This window comes from Leptinotarsa decemlineata, unplaced genomic scaffold (genome assembly GCF_025532065.1).
Source record: "Leptinotarsa decemlineata unplaced genomic scaffold, Ldec_3_MD MMD2_tig00026340_RagTag_RagTag, whole genome shotgun sequence".
Lineage (NCBI taxonomy): Eukaryota > Metazoa > Arthropoda > Insecta > Coleoptera > Chrysomelidae > Leptinotarsa > Leptinotarsa decemlineata.
Genome location: NW_027412694.1, coordinates 11,816,758 through 11,837,198, shown reverse-complemented (window position 1 = coordinate 11,837,198; position 20,441 = coordinate 11,816,758). Strand labels below are relative to the sequence as shown.

The following is a 20,441-nucleotide window of genomic DNA, read 5'->3' as shown; positions in this document are numbered from 1 at the left end:
AAAGAATGCAAAAAAAAAAAAATAATAATAATAAAAATAAAAATAAAAAAGTGTAGAGATTCCAAGTCACGTAAGCTCACGACGTTTCGATTGTTGGTATCTACAATCGTCTTCGGGTGATGACTGAGGGTGATGACGTCGTGAGCTAACGTGACTTGGAATCTCTACACTTTTTTATTTTTATTTTTATTTTTATTTTTTTTTTTTTTTGCATTCTTTCAATTTTTATTTATTCAATTATTATATTTTTACTTGTAGGTTATTTCACTATCATTTCATTTCAGGTTTATTGTTGCTTAATATAATTGTTATTTTCAACTATTCTTTTTAATTATTCTTTTTTACTTGTTTCAGGGATTTCAAATCATTTTATATAGTAGACAATGGAAGTCCGAACCAGTGAAATTCATCACGAAACATTGTCAATCACCTTCAAACAAACGTGATTGACAATGTTTCATGATGAATTTCATTACTTCGGACTTCCATTGTCTAATATTATATATAAAATGATTTGAAATCCCTGAAAGAACTAATAAAAAAATTAAAAATGAAAAGCTGAAAATAGTTATTGTATAAAGCTTGAACACTTAAATAAAAATTATAAATTAAGAGATTCCAAGTCAAGTTACTTCACGACGTTTCGATTCCTCCGAGATATGACTATTTATGGGTCATTCGAGTACTTTCACTCATCTCCGCTTTCCTTTTTCCGCTTCAACGGTTTAGTGGGAGATGACCGTTTGGCGGGAGTTGGCCATTTTTCGCTAGATTATGGGTTTCCATATGTTGCGTATCTCTACGCTAGCTTGGCTGAACACATTGTTGGACAACATGTATACCGCTTCTTTGAATTTTCTCCTAAACCCAATGTTCCTCCCTGTGTATGATCCCAGCTTGGAACCACTCGATGTTATGTTGATGGGTCCAAATATGCTCGGCTATTCCTGATTTGCTGGTTTCTCTTTTGTCTGTGTTTTTCTTGTGCTCGGCACAAGGGATTTCAAATCATTTTATATAATATCAGACAATGGAAGTCCGAACTAATGAAATTCAAGTATGATTTTCTTGAAATATACCACTGTGCTCAAAACTGGTACTTTCACTATCACTACTTTCCTGATTATAAAATATCAGTTACTAATCATAATTCATAACATACTAAAATATTTTCCAAATTTAGGGCTATATTTTCGAAACTCAAATGCATTCAATCAGAGAATGAAAGTATACCACGAAACAAAATGGATTTTCTTCATTTAAAATTACCAAGAAAAAACTGTGAACAAACAAATCAATACCGCTTATTGGATAATCAATATAAAAAATATTCAGATATTTTTCAGCAGTGTTTTTCTTTTCGATAAATCAGAGAGAGCGCACAGTATAGATAAATAGGGCATTTCATTAAGCGCTTTATATCCTTAAATTTGAATAAAACTAAATTTTTAATTCGTTTGAACGACCTATTGGTGACATTATGTGTGGAGTATAGCATAAGACAGGCTTAATTTGACCGATGGTATGGGTTATGTTGGCTTTGAGGACGGCTGTGGTTTGCGGCTTATTGGCGACTTGAAAAAACCCCAGAAGGAAAAGTCTAACGGAGTCAAATCTCACGATCTCGGTGGCCAGTTCAAGTCACCTTCACGTGAGATGACCATTTTTCAAATCGCTCGCGTAGAATATCCAATATGGCATGAGCGGTGTGGCAAGTAGCGCCGTCCTGTTGAAACAACATGTCGTTGATGTCCAGATTATCCAATTCAGGCCAGAATAGGTTGGTGATCATAGACCTATAGTGCTCGCCGTTGACAGTGATGGCCTGGCCAACGTCGTTCTTGGCGATGACGCCGCCAGCCCAAAATCCACACCAAACAGTTACCTTTTCGGGATACATTGGACGCTCTTGTGGATTGATATCATCCCAAATTCGTCAATTTTTTTCTTTACGTACTCATTCATCCAGAAATGGGCCTCATCGCCGAAGACGATTTTTCTACGAGAATTAGGGTCAGTTGTCAACTGCTCCAGAGCCCATTCAGCGAACACACGTCGTTGTCAATGATCCTATACCTTCAGTTTTTGGGTGAATTTTGTACAGGTTCAGGCCTGAGTCACGACGCAAAATTCGACAAGTTGTGGTCTGTAAAAGACCAAGTTCTTGTGAGCGACCCGAAGTCGACTGCACCGAAGTCTCCTGCACACTCTCACAGATAGCGGCTATGTTTTCGGAAGTATTGATCGATCGTTTACTGAACCAGTGGACTCAAATTTATCCACCGCATTGCGAATAGTCCTCTCTGTAGAAAATTTGACTGGAAAGAAAATGCCAAGGCAATGGCAGGCCTGTCAATGAAGAATCTTTCCTGTCCGGTCTGAAGAATGTTACGTACCGAATTGAGAGAATTCTGAGAAACGCAACATGAAGTGGATATTCTGGCTAATGAAAACCCTCAGAGGAGTTTTAGATCAGCCAAAAAGGACCTTTATTCAAGATGGGAGTTTTCGGTTCCTTCGTATCTGTGGATCGGCGTACAGTGGAATCACGAATCGCGTTTAAAGAGACCTAAGTACCTACTCGATAGCATCATCAGGTCTTCCAATAAGGAAAGCGAAATATCATCAGTATTAACATGAATAAAATCCGGCTACAGGCACTTGATTGCAGGTGAGATAGAGTTGGAATCCCGAATCATTATTGTAGTATCTAATGTGGGATAACTAGAGCACTTCGTCCGTTGCCTCCTCGACAATGTCTACCGCAGTCGTAGACGAAACGTCAGACAAAAACCGCAGACCATCGCCCATAAACCCGAAAAAAGCTTTGACACGATAAATTCATCGCTAATAAATAGCTAAATTGCTAATGTTGCTCTTGGCAACGAATAACATCACATAAATATTTTTTCTAGGTGGAAGGTATATCCTCCAAAGCACGTTCACAGTTGGTGTCTGAGGTAGCAGATGTCTGTCAACCCCAGCAAAACTGTGATAATCCCCTTCACCAGGAGGAGAAAATTGGACGATCTAACGCCACTTTCCTTCAATGGTGAGGTCATTCCATTTGAAACGAAGATGAAATATCTTGGCATTGTCCTTGATGAAAAACTCACCTGGAACGCTCACTTGAAACAGCTTTACACAAAGCCAGACTGTCCCTATGGGCAGTCTGGATTTGTGGTAAAACTTGGGGTTTAGGTCCCAAACAAATCCATGTTATGATTGTCAGACCAATGATCACTTATGGTGCAATTGCCTGGTGGCCGAAGGCTCAACAGAAAACGGCCCAAGCAAAGCTCTCTGACTTACAGCGACCATGGAGATCCTTCTAGATCTACCTCCTCTCCACATTTTTCTGGAAAGAGAGGCTAGATAGACTGCATATAGACTTGTGCACATTGCCAATTGCACAAAGCAATTTGATGCAGAGTGCAACAGACTGTTGGTTGACACTGGGAATGACCTCCTACTTTATGCCTCCAACTGTCAACTACGAACTGCCTTATAAAGTACTGTTCCCGAGTAAAGAGGACTGGATCCTCCAAGAGAAGGAAAAATTAAGAGCACATAGTTGTTGGTTCACAGAAGGAACAAAAACACCTTCCGGTTCTGGTGCAGGTGTTTTCAGTCGCAGACCCAAGACAGAGATATCAACCTGCCTAGGAACCTATGCGATTGTATTTCAAGCGGAAATTTACGCTATTGAATTGTGTGCGGAGAGATCGGAAGAATCCAACCTCATACACAAGTCAATAAAAATATTCTCGGACAGTCAAGCGGCATTGAAAGCTCTTGGCTCCTTCCAAGCAACGTCTAAATTGGTAGCAAATTGCCAAAAAAGATTCCCGGCCATACTGTCTTAAAAGGCAATGAGGCTGCTGACTCCCTTGCTAAGAAGGGTGCTGCAAGCAGCTTCATCGGACCAGAATCTGTCATCGGCATCGCTTTAGGCTTTGCCAAACAAAGATTGAACACCTGGATGGACTTCTGGCAGAATCTTCCAGGATTGGCTCACTGCAAGGCGTTTATTCACCCTAAGAAGCTTGATACCAAACAGTTGTTGGACTACAGTAGGGCTGAACTACGATGTCTAACAGGCCTTCTCACAGGTCACTGTCATTTGAAACATCATATGCAGAGACTCGGACTATCGGAAGACAGTGTGAGTCGCCTCTGTTTGGAAAATGATGAAAAAACAGAGGACATAATGTGTGCCTGCCCCGCTGGGGAAGCAATCAGGTTTTTAGAGTTCGGCAGAGCCGAAGAGAAGGATTTTTCATAACGCCGCTGTATGCATGTACAGCGATCTATCGATGGTTGTTCTGGATTATACCGAAGGCGCATCAGACATTTTGGTGAAGCCCCCGGGATAATTGTTTACTAGTGAGATATCGGCGACTTCGACAGAAAACTAGTATTAATATGATTTCGCAGAAACTAAAGAAAGTAACATTATAGAGTCTAGTAAATAAAGTGTGCTGTAGAAATATAACTACCGTTGCTGAAATGATTTACTTCTCATTTTCTCCCATTCATGTGGGAGCATTTAAAATAATCTCTCATGGAAACTTTCAACGTTTCAAAAGTTTGAACCAGTCAGCAACATAAGATTAGAGAGCGAAAAAGAAACAAATGATCCTCTAAAATACATCATAGTAGACAATTGAAAGGATGGAATCTGTCAGAACACGACTATCAAGTTTATTAGAATAATATGAGGATGTCACCAATGAATCACATACCAGAAGCCGTGAGCTAAAAGAATTGATGTACTCACTCCTGTATAGAAACGCACATATAATTAAAGTATATATGAACCAAATTCATGAGTCTTCAAATATTAGAGCCGTGTTCTTGAACATAAGCCTAAAATGTTTGTATCCAGTTCAGAATTGACCCTGGTATTCTTGCTCAAAATATTGCTACAAATACAACGGTGGTATTCGTTTTGATTTGGTGAAAGGTTATTCACATAAAGAAATCATGACGGGGCAAGAACTGAACCCTGTGGTACACCCAGTTTTACAGCCTGATCATTCTATCCATAATTTTACATTGGTTAAACAATCCTAGAGCCGATAGTTTATCTATTGATAATTTGATGCACACGGTGTTGAAATTATGTGACAAGTTGAAAAATAATTGTGATTTTTAACCAAATCGAATAATATTGTGAAGTGCGTGACCCGTAATTTTAATTTCAGATGCATGGCTATGACCTTCCTCCACCTTCGATAGGGCCATCGCCCGGAGCCCCTCACCCTGGCCTGCTGGGATCGGGGGGGCCAGGAGCACCATCATCCGATTCCATGACCCACCCAGACAGTACAGACAGCTACGTGACCTACCTTGAGAGCGACGAAAGTCTACCCGCCAGCCCCTAACATATTGATGCGGGCCCAGTCAACTAGCACCTTCCTTCACCTCTTCTCATGTGCTGGGGAGCTCTCCTCATGCAGCAGCTCGCTTGTTTCCTGCCCTCGACGCCACCTTGATGAAATTTCGAGAACAAAATTGTGTCGTTTGATTTGATTTAATTGATATACAAAAAGTATTCCCTTGAGTACGCCACTGTTGACTTTATATTCTCGGTGAGAGAGGATTTTTTTTTTTACTTAGATGATGATCAAATTTTGTGCGAGGTTCAGAAGATATACCAACACATAACCAAACACTTTTAATATCAAAACTGATGTTTTTTAAGAAATTATACCTCTCGTAAGGTTTCTGTTTTTTGCGCATACATTTTTCTCTGAGCACTGTAAAATAGTAACATTGAATTAATTTCAGGATAATTTCAATCAAAATTTAATCCGTCATTTTCAATAATTCCTTTTGCTTCAAGTTCCTGAAATCGAATATTTTGTGATATTCTATGTGTTCGTATCATGTGCAGATTGAGATTTTAATCTCGTAACAGGAACCTCTAAAAATATTTTGATTCAATAGCAGCAAAGTTGAAATATTTTTTTAATGTCTCATATTTATGTGTTTATGTTATAAAAAGAGAGCACTTAGCTAATCAAAAAATACAACTCTAGTCTTTGCCTTTATACTTGATTATTTCTGAAACCTTTGGTTATCTTCTTTTCTCATCTCTAACTAAAAATAGAAAAAACTAACTGTGTCAACTTCAAAAATATTTAGGAAGATTATATAATCAACAACTACTTTAATAATTTTATTTTTCTAATTATTGAAAGAAGTATTATACTGAATTATTCAAAATTGTTCACATTTTGACAGGTGGGTCAAAATGGGTTCAAAAATGATGAAACAAAAAGTAAACTATTAGTGTGGGTATAACGAAATAATGCCTGTACCTATAATTACGAGTTATGTAAGTTCTGGAGAACTATTTTGAATTCTGAAAAAATTTAAAACTAAAAATAATAAACTGACTGTTTAACTAAAACCAGAGAGTTACAATTTCAAAAATACACAAAACAAAATCAGTGTGATTTAGAAACACTCCCCCAGATCATATTTTTTGCTTTCCACCACAGAAATTATTATTAATATTTAAACTCCTACACCATTGGCGTAGCTAAGAATTTTATTCAGGGTAACAGCTATTATTCTCGGCGATGAAGTATTTATCCAACCTATCAGCTACCAGGTTTCAATTTGGCTAAGTCGATTAGAAATAAACTATTTTTTATTAAAATTGACAAAATTTGGATTCAACTACAAAATTCGGAAGTCTATTACAGCTATCAATAAAGTAAGGCGTTTGATTTGATGCCTCATGATAATGGAGAGCATTCACTATCCTTATATAAGGTGGCGTTGTCTTCAACTCTGCAGTGCAACAAAGATGTGTTTACGACAAATTCCATTGATTCTTTTTCTCTAGATGAAAATAACAGAAACATTATATTTTTTCTCTCTCTCTCACCGATTCACAAGAATAATCAATGTATTTGTATCTAGTTCACAACATCGACACCAGGGGGAGTATCGCTTTTTTGAATTGCCTATAAGACCAAGTTACATATATCAATTGAACAGAATTGAAAGAATTGAACAACCATGTTATGTATAAATTTATGTTTTGTTCTTGTTATAATTTAACTTTTTTAGGAAATGTGTGTGAAAACCGATTTTTTTTACAAAAATAAATAATCTTCAAGTATTTCCATAAATTGTTTTGCACAGAGGAATGTAGTTTTTAATTTCAATCAATTGCCAATGGATCAACTGTAGAGTATGTCATAAAAGATTATTGAATTTACCTTCAAAAAAGATAGCAATCCCATAGAACATTTAAATACCCCAATGAGAATACTTCCAAAATGTTACTTATCCCTTATAAATACGTAAAAAACATAATGGCGTATTTGACCAATTATATTTATTCCAATGTTCATAAATTTGATGTATACTCAGTGAATATAGATGGGAAGGCAATAAGCGAGAATGAATATTTTTGCTAAAGTTGACAAATCATGTGAATTGATCTTCTATTCTAATGGACTTAATGTATATTAGGTCATTTGTATCTATTGTAATATGTTGTACAGTTTGTTGAAAGTTCATGTCGCTATTTTGTAGATGTTATTTGTTTCTAAACGATCCAAGTGTATAATATTTTTACAGAATTTCGAATCACATTATTTATTGCAATGAATTTTTAATCTTGTAGGTAATTGATAAATCTACAGTATGTGTACATAATTAACTATGTTATATGACATGACTTGTAAATAAATAAGTGACTAAGTCAAAATTTCTTCGTTTTTTATTTATGGAATAGCTAAAATGTATTACGATGTAAAACTTACAGTAATAATGAAACCACACTTCAGTATCAAATATTTTAAAAAATGGACCCTTGAGAGTTGAGTGTTTGAAAGGAAATGCTGTTATCTGTATCTAATAATTGTACAGAGTGGGCCAAATTGGACACTTCTAAAGAGAATCTCCTGTTTTCAAACTAGATAGATGAAAACTGATAGATGTGTCTGAGGGTGAAATTTTATGACAAATTTAATGATTAAAACCGTATATCGATATCTATCATCGTTTCTGAGTTACATGTTTTCGAAAAAGTGCATTTTCAAAAAGTTGCTGTAACTTTTTTCGTGTCGAAAATTCCTTGTATCTATGAAACAATTTCCAAAGCACTTTTTACGTAAAATGTTCCTGCATATTTCAATAGAGCTCAAAATTACCTTTGCAAAAATATAGCGCACTTGATGTTTTGTTAAAGTCGACTTTGAAATAGAAAGCGTTTAGGTTTTTTCATGTAGACTCTGAAATGCTCAGTTTGATCAAGTAGCCTTTGGACGATGCGGCAATAAAACAGAAAAGACGCTCTTCAATTAGTGGTTTTTGTTAAAGCAGCAAGCAATTTGTATCACGAGAGGTATCCAGAGAGAAGAGACATTTTTAGAGACATTTTCGCAAGATTGTGACATAACCTTATTGATGGTGGTCAATTTGAAAAGAAAAGGCAAAAACTATATGAATCAAATAGAGATAAGGAGTTGTAATAAATAGTCGTTCTAGGAACTGTTGAAAATAATCCAAAAACGTCAACGCGAAATTTGAAAATATTAACAGGCCTACCAAAAACTAATGTTTGGAGGATTATGAAAAAAAAACACAAATTCAAGCCATACAAGACCAGAAGATTTCATCAACTCAGGCTTTTTGCCAATGGTTCCTGGAAAGTTGTAACCAGGTGCGTGATTTTTAGTTAAATTGTATTTGGACAGACGAAGCTTATGTGATCAGTGCCGGCATTTTCAATCGCTACATTTCTTGTACTTGGGCACAACAAAATCCTCATTCTATTGTGAAGCAGAGAAGTCAAGGAAGATTTAGTGTGTGTGCAGGTATTTTCAGGAGTAGAATTATCGGCCCGTTCATTTATAATGGCACTCTCATATCTCTTTGACACTGGATATTTCCAATAATAACTCATTAACAGGTAAACTCAAACAATATAGGTTTCTTCTTTTCGAGTCCGGTTCCATAATATATTTCATCTCAAGAATATTCTTTTTCTCCGTCAGTGTTTCGATATCGTTCACTATGGAGTAGAATTGCAAATAAATCTTAATTTTTTTCACGATACAAAATGAGAAATGCCGAATTTTCAGACTTTCCGAAAAATTTACCCCTAGCGAGATCTGGTGGATAAATGGATTGTTACTTCCCTCAATCTCAATTATTCACTTAAAGGGTCAGCAGTTTCAATTTGTCTCTATATAAGTATCCAGTGTTGATAAAGAGATTCGAATTCAATATCGAATTGAGATCAAATTGCCGAATGTTTTCAAATTTGAATATTCTGTAAAATAAAAGCATTCAGAAAATTTTTTTGCGCTCTCTGAAGTGTCCGAGGCAAATAACAATTATATTCTTCTCCTTCTTACGTCCATCTTCGTTCCATCAAATATACAGTGCATATTTCTTATCAAGTTTCAACTATTCAATTCCTATATGGGGTACATGTGGACAGACATTATTCAGTAAAAATACTTCAAAACAAAGTCGTGAAAATGTTATTCAGGCTTTTCTACAGAACCTCAGCTGATACTTTATACAGTGTAACCAAGATACTGCCTATTCAGGATGTTCTAGAAATCGAGCAAGGTAAATTTGCATACAAGGTTATACATCAACAAGTCAAATGTAATACCAACTTCATACAATATTTATTCTTGAAAAATATCATTCGTAACAAACAAAATAACAAATCTACTATGACTAATGTTAAAATGTATCCAGTAGTAACCAAGACATTCTCCAACAAATAGGTATTTAGTTGAAGGGGATTGGAAACACATTGTTTTTTTGAAGGCGGTATAAATAGATATTCCTTTGAATTATACTGTCAACAGACACATCGCACCCATCAATAAGACCGACTTGGCTTATAAGTGGGATTATTCGTGATATTCTTCAGTTTACTTCGAGAGCGCGTTGAATAAATAGCTATACAACATGGAAGCTAGTTGTTCGGGAATCGTGAAGCGTCCGAAATTGTCACCATTAAATATAAATGAAAAAACAATTGTTATGAATGTATATAATTCTTTGAGAATACAATATCCGTCTGAAATAAAAAGTAAGGAGGAAGTAGTGCAAAAATGCACGAGTATGACAGGTGTCAATAGATCGACAATTTTTAGAATTCTCAAGGAAAACAACAACTTTTTCGAGCCGAAAGTATCCACTGGTAGAAAGTGTTTGGTTATCGATGAAGAAGTCAAGAATTCTATTAGGAGAACAGTACACTCTTCTTACATAAAAAACGAAATACCTACATTAAATAAAGTTTTCTCAGTTATTCGTGAAGACTGTTTTTTTCCTGATATAAGAAGAGCTCGATTATGGAAGATAATACATGAGCTGAATTTCACTTTTGGAAAGCAAGATAGAAAGAGCATGTTAATAGAAAAATCAGAGATTGTAGAATGGAGAAGAAATTATTTAAGAGAAATAAAGAAAGCCAGAGCACTAGGTAAATCAATTTTTTATTTGGATGAGGGTAAATGAGGGTCATACCGTCTCGAAGGTTTGGCAAGATCAGAACATCAAAAGTGGAAGACAAGCCGTTATGGAAGGTTGGTCCACTGGTTTGAAAATTCCAGTTGGAAAAGGTCGTCGTCTTATCATCACTCACATAGGCAGCAGTGAAGGATTCGTGAAAGATGGATTGATGGTGTTTGAATCGAAGAAAAATGGAGATTATCATCATGAAATGTATGCACAGTATTCGAAGAATGGTTTAAAAACATACTTGTAAAACTTCCGCAAGAATCCGTAATAGTAATGGATAACGCAAGTTACCACAGTAGACGAGTAGAGAAGCTGCCGACGTCGTGTTGGAAGAAAGCAGATATTACTGAGTGGTTACAAATGAAAGATATTCCTTTTGAATCGACCATGTTAAAAGCGGAGCTCTTCAACTTGGCTAAACGTCATAAGTCAAAATTCGTCAGGTATGTCACCGATGAGATGGCGAAAACTAAAGGAATGTCGGTTCTTCGGTTGCTCACTTATCACTGTGAATTGGGTTGGTTGAGTGTGAATTGAGTTGGTTTGGGCTCAAATTAAAGGATTCATCGCAAGGAATAATAAGACCTTCAAGCTATGTGAAATAAAGAAATATCTCTACAGTGCTCTGGAAACAGTCGACAAAAAAGCTTGGAAAAAATGTATCCACAAAACAATCAGAATCGAAACAGAGATGTGGGATCTAGATGATCGCATAGAATCATTATCAGAAAATATATTCCAGTTGTCATCAATCCTAATGAAACTGATTCATCTAGTGAAGAATCACTCAACGAATCCCTGTAGACTTTTTTCAAATTAAAATTATCGCAATGTCTTATTCGAAGTAAGTATTCCCATTAAATCTATAAAATTGTTTCTGAATCAACTATAAAATCCAATAAAGAATATGAATCTTCATTTCCAAACCAACAAGAATATATAAGGTGTATCTCTCAGTGCAGCCACATTTTTCTACTTCCTGAAAATGTCAAAATCGAAGCCGAAACGACGAACAACGCAAAATTTTGAACGCGGTTCAACTCGAAACCAGATGTTCAAATTTTTAACTGCGGAAATCTATTCTATTTATATACTTATTTGGTGATGTTTCGAAGACTTTATCCATCTTCATTATCATACCGACGATCAATTTGATATCATCAGTGTCAATGATAATTATAATATCGAATTTATTTACATCAAAAGACGAATCATAACTACAAATTATAATGTTTTGATTTAAATAGATTGGATAAAGAAAATGGATAGAGTATTTAAAATGTCACCAGATGATACATATTTTTTTTTAATATGCAAAAGTTTTTAAATTCAAGTTAATGACAAATTTGATTTTTTTTTCAAAAAGCTAATTTATCAAATGCAGTAACTTTTTGCCCTTTCTACATATGTATTTATTTGTAAATTTAATATTCTGATTATTTTATAGATCTGTAGAAGGTAACAATTCTAAATAATAAAAAACTATTTCAAATATAAATTATCCTTCCCAAAATGAAATATTTAAACAAAATCAGTTTTCACCATATTTAAATTATCTTCTCATCATACAGAATATATCAATGGAAAATTTATATTAATACCCCCAGTCCGACGCCTATTAATATTATCTTCGCATATTCCTATTTTAATGGCTCGTTAGCGGCGTCCTCAAGGGATATAGAGGGTAGACATATCTCAATGATTTTGCGGGTGAATTGCAGTGCTATTTGTTTGAAACGACTATGTTGCTTTCTTTGATATAGCGACACGTTTCCATTCTTGAAATTCTTTTACTCTCAGACAATACTGAACGAACTATAATATTATTTTGTTGTACTGCATAAAGTAATAATATATTGTTTTTAACTAGTTTTCCAAGACCAGCCTGTTGGTGCTGCTTTGGATAACTATTTTTGGATAGTGCTGCTATCACAATTACTATTTAAAATGTTTATTGTTGATTGCATTATCTGAATAAAGTTCTTCAAAAATAAAAAAAATTGTATATACGAGGGATGATAAAAAAATAAGGTGAATATTTAAATTTTGAGGGTACGTACATTCGATTAGCGACTGTTCAATTTTTGTTGATACACTCGTCTCAAACATATGTCCACGTTTAGTTTGTTGGTGTTCCCACCAAATTTTGTGTAAAAAATTGACTCAAGTGCTCAAAACGCTTGAAATCTTGACAGCAGCATACGGTGATTGTTCTCCGAGTCAGAAAAATATAGTGGTACAACCTATTCATAGAAAGTCAAGATGTGAATGAAGACGCTCGCCCTGGACGCTCCAGCACATCAACAACCTATGAAACTGTTGAGAAAGTGAAGAAAATTGCTATGGAGAATCATCGAATCACTATTAAAGAAGTTGCTGAGAATTTCGGCATATTATTTGGCTCATGCCGTGCAATTTTTTCGGAAATTTCGGGCATGAAGCGCGTAGCAGCGAAATTCGCTTCAAAATTGCTGAAGTTTCACCAAAAAAACCGTCGCATGAGCATTGCTCAGGAATTGTTGAATGACGTTAACGACGATCCAGTTTGCTTAAAAGGGTCATAACTGGTGATAAATCCTAGGTATATTATTACATCGAAACCAAGTCCAATTATCCTAATAAAAGATCCCAGGAGAGCCAAGATATAAAAAAGCGCCAAGTTCGGTCAATAACGAGAATTATCTTGAAGTTATGCGCCGCTTGCGATAAGCAATACGAGAAAAACGCCCGGCATCGTGGAAAGCAACTCATGGCTTTTGCATCACGATAATGCACCTGCATATGCACAAGTGTATTATTTCATAGGGGGACTACTTTGAAGGGGACAAAATGAAAATATGTGAATAAATAAATATTTTTTGAGAAAAATTATAATTCACCTAATTTTTTTGAACAGACCTCGTAATTTCACCAAATGTAACACTTAGCTATTACTATGCGTGGCAGGTGACCAACATAAACTAAAATGTTAGCTTCATATTTGACCATATGACCTTTTTAAACAATTTGGGAGATTCCATCATTGAAAAGCCTTGACAATTTTCTCAAAATCTCTGACCGAAGAGAGCTTAAGATAACTTTGCATGTTTTTATTACGAAGGGAAGAATTATATACAGTATATGAAAATGACATCAACTGGTTGCATAAAACATCTTTCGGATAAATAACAAAATTTGAAGAATTGATAAACAATGGTACATTATGGGATTGTTGTTATTTATTTCCAGAACAATAAATATTATACATAACAGTTCAAAAGTATTTTTGAAATGACCACACGTCTATGTGTAAATTAATTTACAGAATATTTTCATTTGCATTTGATAATTACAATAACTAGTTGTGAATTGACGCAAATGGTAGTATGCGTGATTCTTGATCTAAAGATCCAACTTTGTCCAGATATTTTTCTCAATGGGACTACACTTAGCCATAATGGTGGTTTGAGTTATTCACATTACCTAACTAGAACACTATTATTCAAAAAATAAAACTCTGTATTACATCACTTGACATATATTTTCAGTACATGTATATTCAAGACAACAACATATATAAACCAAAATAAAAGTATTATCAATAGAAAATACAAATTAGTAACTACCTCACTTAAAATTACACTTGATATTCCCAGTTTCGATTCTAAAACTACAAAACATCATGTTATACATTACCTAACATTATGTCAAAAAAAATAAAAAAATCTTTTATGTTTGGAAAATATTTTGTGATTTTGATACCATTTCTGGTTCAGGATAGTAAGCAAATGATCAAACTAATCAAAAACTATACCTAATTCATAAACAGATCCAGTGATACTATTTGACAAATCGGTAGCTGAAAAAACTGAATCAGCTCACAACCGAATTTCCCAATGAACAAGTGGGATTAGTTAATTAATCAATGTTGAGTCATTAACAAAGCACATCAACCGCAATAGTATATATGAAATTGTTAGTTTGAGAAATGAAACCGAGAGACATGAGTATTTGAGCATAAAGAAGTATCTTGTAATAACTGCTTATCAGCCAGTACAACCATTTTATTTACTTATAAACGACTGCTTGGTTGTGGTTAGTTTATTATACTTGCAAATAAACAACTTAGCTGCCATTATAAACATTATAGTTACCTATACACAACCATCGGAATTAAAAAAACTAAAAGCTTGGTACATAGATTAGTAAAAAATATAATTTATTTAATATCAGTCACGACGATTACTTCATATATACAAGGACGTATTCGTGTTCTATCAATAGAACACTCAGAAATCGATACCTATTTTGACAAAAGTTGCCCTAAGGAAATGGCACATTTCACAGCAATTAATTTATAATATTAAATTAGATAAAGCTTTTTACATGGTAACACACCAAGAAAGTAGATTGAGGAAATTCAAACACATTGGTTTGAGTCAGTCTAAGATAAAAATTTTGTTACTCTATTCATAATTTCTTTGGCGCCATTTTTTCAAATCCCCGAAAAAGTTACATTTATTAATTGAAAAGTCTTGAAAAACAGATTGAATTACAGTAAGTTTGGATAATTTTTTCAATAATATTATTGAATGTTTATTAATTCATTAGAAACTAATTTCTATTAATTTTTCCAATCATTGGAATGTCTTGAAATATTAATACATAGTCAAAAGTATGCGTTAAGACATGTTTGTTTATTTTTGCGGTGAATAGTGTTAGTATAGTTAGTGCTTCTTGAATCAAATATTAGGTTCTTTGTACTTTCTCTTGAAACAGTCACTCATAAAAACCGAATTATGAATACCTGATTTCAACAAAAATTCTTGAACTTAACAAATTAACAAACTTCATTGTTCCTCCCTCATTCTACCATCTTCATGTATTATCAACTAACCTAGCCGAGTTGAAGAAATGTAAAAAAATTGAACTACATTTCTTCTGAGGCAGGAGGAGGAGTTTCGTCTGCACTGTGCTCTAGAAGAACAGCCTTCTCATCTTTAACGCTACCCGTACAGTTGAATACATGTTCATATACAGGATTAGCGAAATTACCAGACTGCAAGAATATAACAATATCAAGATTAAAATAGGCAAAAGTACAGCACTTAATATGAAATTTATTTATTTTATTCGAGTAACTATAAAAAAAATTGCCGCTTACACCACTAGTGGTATATTATTTTGCACCTTTTCCATATAATCTTTATTGAAATTAAAACTGTCTAAAGATGCATTTGAAATTTAAAACTGGTGCATGAATCCACCTTGAGATGTACAGGATTAAAATCATTTGAAAACTGTAAGTTTCATGCAGAATAAATCAACAAAATCGACAGAAAAATATGACTTCAATTACAGAAGCAACATCTATTCCACTACAGATTAATGATTGAAGTTGTTAGTGGCTATGAACAGTCATGCCAATAATGTTTTTTTGCCTTAAATGAATAATCAAAGACAAATACTATCCAGCTCCTATACTAATTGAGTACTAACCTGATCAGCATCCAATGAGAAAGGCTCCGCATCTCTTTCTTGATAAATTGGATTGCTAAAATCATTCTCCTGCAGCCTTTCATGTGAGAAAGGAGTTCTGCTCTTGAAGCAATATTCAAAGACGAAAAATCCGCCTATCAGAACTATTATTATGACTGTTATGGCAGACAGCATAGGAACTAAAATGCTTCGAGATTCTTTTTCCAGCTTTCCTTTATTTGTGAAATAAGCTTGTTCACATCTGACGCCTGAAATGAATGAACATAAACTATGAAAATTACATGTATTGAGTAGTAGTCTCACAAAGGTTAGACAAAAGATGAACAAAATGTATTCATCGAATGGCAACAAGGTTCAGAACCCATTTAAATTTCTAAATGTCACAGAGGCAACAAATCAAACATCAGAGGAAATTTTATATGAATGCTCTTTCATATAAAGAACGGTAGAAGTAGAAAAGAATGTGCTGACCATGATAGAAGAAGATCCAGGTACCTCTACTCGAAAAACTGCAAATACTTTAAATATAACGGGACGATTTGGAACATTCTTAGAAACTATTTGTTGTACCCATACCACATACAACGAGTTCTTCCTGCACATTTTCTTCCAAGTATTGCATTCTATCAATGGCTTTTGCGCACATTGGTTCAAATCCCTCAACTACTGATGCTAAGTCTTTTTACCGATGAAGCCAGTTTCTCAAGAAATGCCATAAGGAATTTCCACAATAACCATGTTTAGGCTGAAGAAAATCCACATGAGGTGCTTGAAGATCGCTTTTAACGTCAGTTTGGGTGGAAATTGTAGGTGACTTCCTAATTGGACTGGTATTTCTGCCAGGAAGACTTACCGGCGAGGTATACCGCAACTTTTTGGAACATACGCTACCTCAGTTTCTGGAGGATGTACCATTGGTTACACCAGCGCATTTTAGCATATTGGCTCGAGAGTTTTTGATAGTAACATACAGAGATCGTTGGATTGGTCGAGGTGGACCTCAGTTATGGCCTGCTCGATCACCGGTCTTAAACCTTAAACCACTGGTAGTCATAAACCAATTGTGACGTGGCGAAGAGCGCACTTAGTTCGACCGACATTTCGCGGCTGTTCTCACCAAATCTATGGAATTTCCGGCGAATATTCCACCGTCTTCGATAGAATTCCGAAGAATTTTCTGCTTCCTTCGATTGCCAAATATAAGCGCGTTCCACTCGCCCACCGAGACAGTCAAGTGGAAGTTACAGTGCGGTGCGCGGAGCGATCTAGTAAGGCGATAGACATTCGAATATTAGTTGAAGTTTTAGTTGAAGTGTTTGTTGTATTTAAAGTGAAATACAGTTAAGTTTGATTTTTGTTCAGTGTAGTCAATTATTGGTCAACACACGAGAAAAAACGTAACAATATTCAAATATCTCAGCCAGGACTCTTGTGCTTTTTCGCTGTAGCTCAATTTTTCGTCAATTTCCATTAGGATCGGTTTAGCAAGTATAATAATAACAATATCCAATACAACAAATAAAAAGAGTGTCAGATTCTGACCCAGTCTTGTTGAGAATATAGAGAATATAAAGCATTGAAATGTATGGGTGTCTTAGCCATTTCAGACTTGCAAAAAATGTCTGTTTTAGTACACCTAACATGTAATAATTAAAATCATCCAGTATATAAACTAAATTGAAATCAAAAAGTATTTGAAATTATGTCTCAAGTTTCCTTTTGTTTTTTTAAAGTACTGTACAGTGCTTGATACAGTACTGTTAAACTGAAATAATAAATACGCCCGATTACTATAGTTATACGGACTGGTGCAGTTCCGGTTTAGAAAGAGTTACTGTATTTGAAAATTTGAATCTTCCAGTAGATCAAAATCTACACACTGTTACTTTCAATTCACTTCAATACTGATTTTGTTTATATTACTTTTTTCTCCTTCTTTATTAATTGCCGATCACAACCAAGCACACATACAATATCTTTGAATGAAAACATGATAACAAGAATTATTGACTTGTGATACCCTGTTTGGAACTTTGGTATAGTAATGATTAACGGAAAGAAAGATTTTAAACAGATTTTTTTAAAAAGAATGATACTGCAGTTTTATCCCAACACAAACCGTTATTTTAACACCTCGACACGTGTTTCGATCACCAAGTGTTTATCTTCAAGAGGAAGATTAAACTGAGGTAATTATTGAGGAAATCCTACTAGTAAGATCATATATTTGTACAGTACCTACCTTTATATTCCTCAGTGCAAGTACAATAAGCCACTTCTTCACTAACGGAACAGGTACCTCCATTTTGGCAAAAGTCTTCGCAAACTGCAGGTCTTTCACAATATGTACCTGTCCAACGTTTTGTACAGTGACACACCGGCTGATCTTCTAATGAATGCACAACACACACACCACTATTGAGACAGCGATTCAGGCAAGGATTCGAGCCAATGATATATTTCTGAAAAAAAAACAATTCAATGAAACTAAGGTAATTCAGAAGACGATGAAAAGAAGAATATACCTTTCTTTAACCATATTATTTAGATGTAACTAACCTCACAATTTTTTCCGACCCACTCTTTGGGGCACTGACAAACAGTTTCATTGACAATTGTATTTGGCTTGACAGGAAAACCATTATGGCAATCCATATTTTCCACACATCCTTTGGGAGGATATCTTTCTTGGCATAAATTAATCTCGCATCGCCTTCCCCGAAAGTTCTCAGGGCAGTCACACTCAGGTTGCTTGGAACCCATTTTGCATCTGCCGCCATTCTGGCAAAGATTATCACAACCGTTCTGTTCGCATCTATCTCCAGTGTATCCCAGCATACATACGCAACGTAACACTCCATTCTGCAAGAAAGGTTTACCATGTTTGCCACATACAGAAGTTTCACAATGTTGTCCTTTGAAACCAGTGGAACAATTGCACATCATGAGATCGTTTGCTTTTGAACATACTCCGCCATTTTCGCAAATGAATTTCTCGCAATGCTGACACCTAATGAACGAATTCGTTAGTGAATTTTTTGGTTTGTTTAAAATCTATATGTATATACATGCATAAATACATATCATGAGTCAATTCAATAACAATTATACAGAAGCTCTTTGGAACTGTGCTGAGAGAACTTCAAAATATTTACAAGGTAAGAAGAATTACAATCTTGTGTTTACAAAATCGAATTAAAATTTAGGTCTTGTTGGTGCCGACTGGGCATCAAATAAAAGCTACAGAAAGTAGTATACAGGTTTAGAGCTGCTACTCAAAGGATTATTTGCAAAGGTAATTTTAATTGTATAACATTATTCAACATTAACTCAAGTGGTCAGAAATTGGCTGTTAATCCTATTTTCCATAGGCAATCTAAGCATTAGGGACGCTATATCTAATAAACATGCTATATTTGTAAATAATATCATTTCAAATAATACAGGGGCGGGTTAAAAAAGTATGGTGAATGTTAAAATCTCGAAGGCTACGTAAATGTGATTAGCGATTTTTTTATTTTGTATGTTGGTACACTCGTCTCGAACATATGTTCACAGTTTCAGCTGTTTAATTTGTTGGTGAGGGGCATGAATGTTAGAAGTGTTTTGCGTGTTCGCCGATTTTCTGCTATCGAAAAAAATGGATCACAGAATTTGCACCAAGTTTTGTGTAAAAAATTTAAATGAAGTGCTCAAAACACTTGAGATGTTGAAAGTGGCATACAGTGATTGTACTCCGAGGCAGAAAAATATTTACAAGTATATAAATATGGTTTATCTATATTTTATATGCCTGTGTGTGTACTTCTGCCTGTGTATCTTTTACTTTGTCAACAAAACGACAATAAAGTATATTTTGATTTGATTTGAAGCTTTTCACAGAAGGTCGAGAAGATGTGAATGACCACGCTCGCGCTGGACGCTCCAGCACATCAACAACTGATAAAAATGTTGAGAAAGTGATGAAAATTGTTATAGAAAATCGTCGAATCACTATAAGAGAAGTTGCTGAGGATGTCGGCATAACGGTTGGCGGAAATTTTGGGCATGAAGAGTGTGGCAGCGAAGTATATTTAATTTAATCAATCAACATTATTACAGAATTAAAATAATAACAACTAAAATCTATAAAAACAATAAAGTTATTCATATACACATACATATACATAGACATACGTACATATATATATATATATATATATATATATATATATATATATATATATATATATATATATATATATATATATATATTTGGATGATGCAACTAATTTTCCCATTGATTTTCAGTATTTTACTATTGAATGAATATTACTGGAGTTTTTTCCCAACACCAAATCGTTATTTTTAACACTTCGACACGTGTCGATATGTGTATGTACGTATATGTTTATGTGTAGATATATATATATATATATATATATATATATATATATATATATATATAT

At 34.6% G+C, this 20,441-nt stretch overlaps 2 protein-coding genes across 3 annotated transcripts in view; one reads left to right on the top strand and one right to left on the bottom strand.

The window, feature by feature from the left end:
• The window catches only part of tup (LIM1_Isl and LIM2_Isl domain-containing protein tup), a 126,745-nt gene extending 119,019 nt beyond the window's left edge, over window positions 1-7,726 (top strand). For both annotated transcript variants that reach the window (XM_074183422.1, XM_074183421.1), the window contains exon 6: window positions 5,208-7,726. In XM_074183422.1, coding sequence (XP_074039523.1) covers window positions 5,208-5,387 — 180 coding nt within the window. In that variant the 3' untranslated portion in view covers window positions 5,388-7,726. The remainder of the gene's footprint in view (window positions 1-5,207) is intronic.
• Window positions 7,727-14,016: 6,290 nt separating this feature from the next.
• Window positions 14,017-20,441, bottom strand: part of LRP1 (LDL receptor protein 1) — a 97,574-nt gene continuing 91,149 nt past the window's right edge. The window contains exons 35-38 of the mRNA XM_074183572.1: window positions 18,553-19,003; window positions 18,236-18,455; window positions 15,994-16,241; window positions 14,017-15,553 (exon numbers count right to left, since the gene is read on the bottom strand). Coding sequence (XP_074039673.1) covers window positions 15,425-15,553; window positions 15,994-16,241; window positions 18,236-18,455; window positions 18,553-19,003 — 1,048 coding nt within the window. The 3' untranslated portion in view covers window positions 14,017-15,424. The remainder of the gene's footprint in view (window positions 15,554-15,993; window positions 16,242-18,235; window positions 18,456-18,552; window positions 19,004-20,441) is intronic.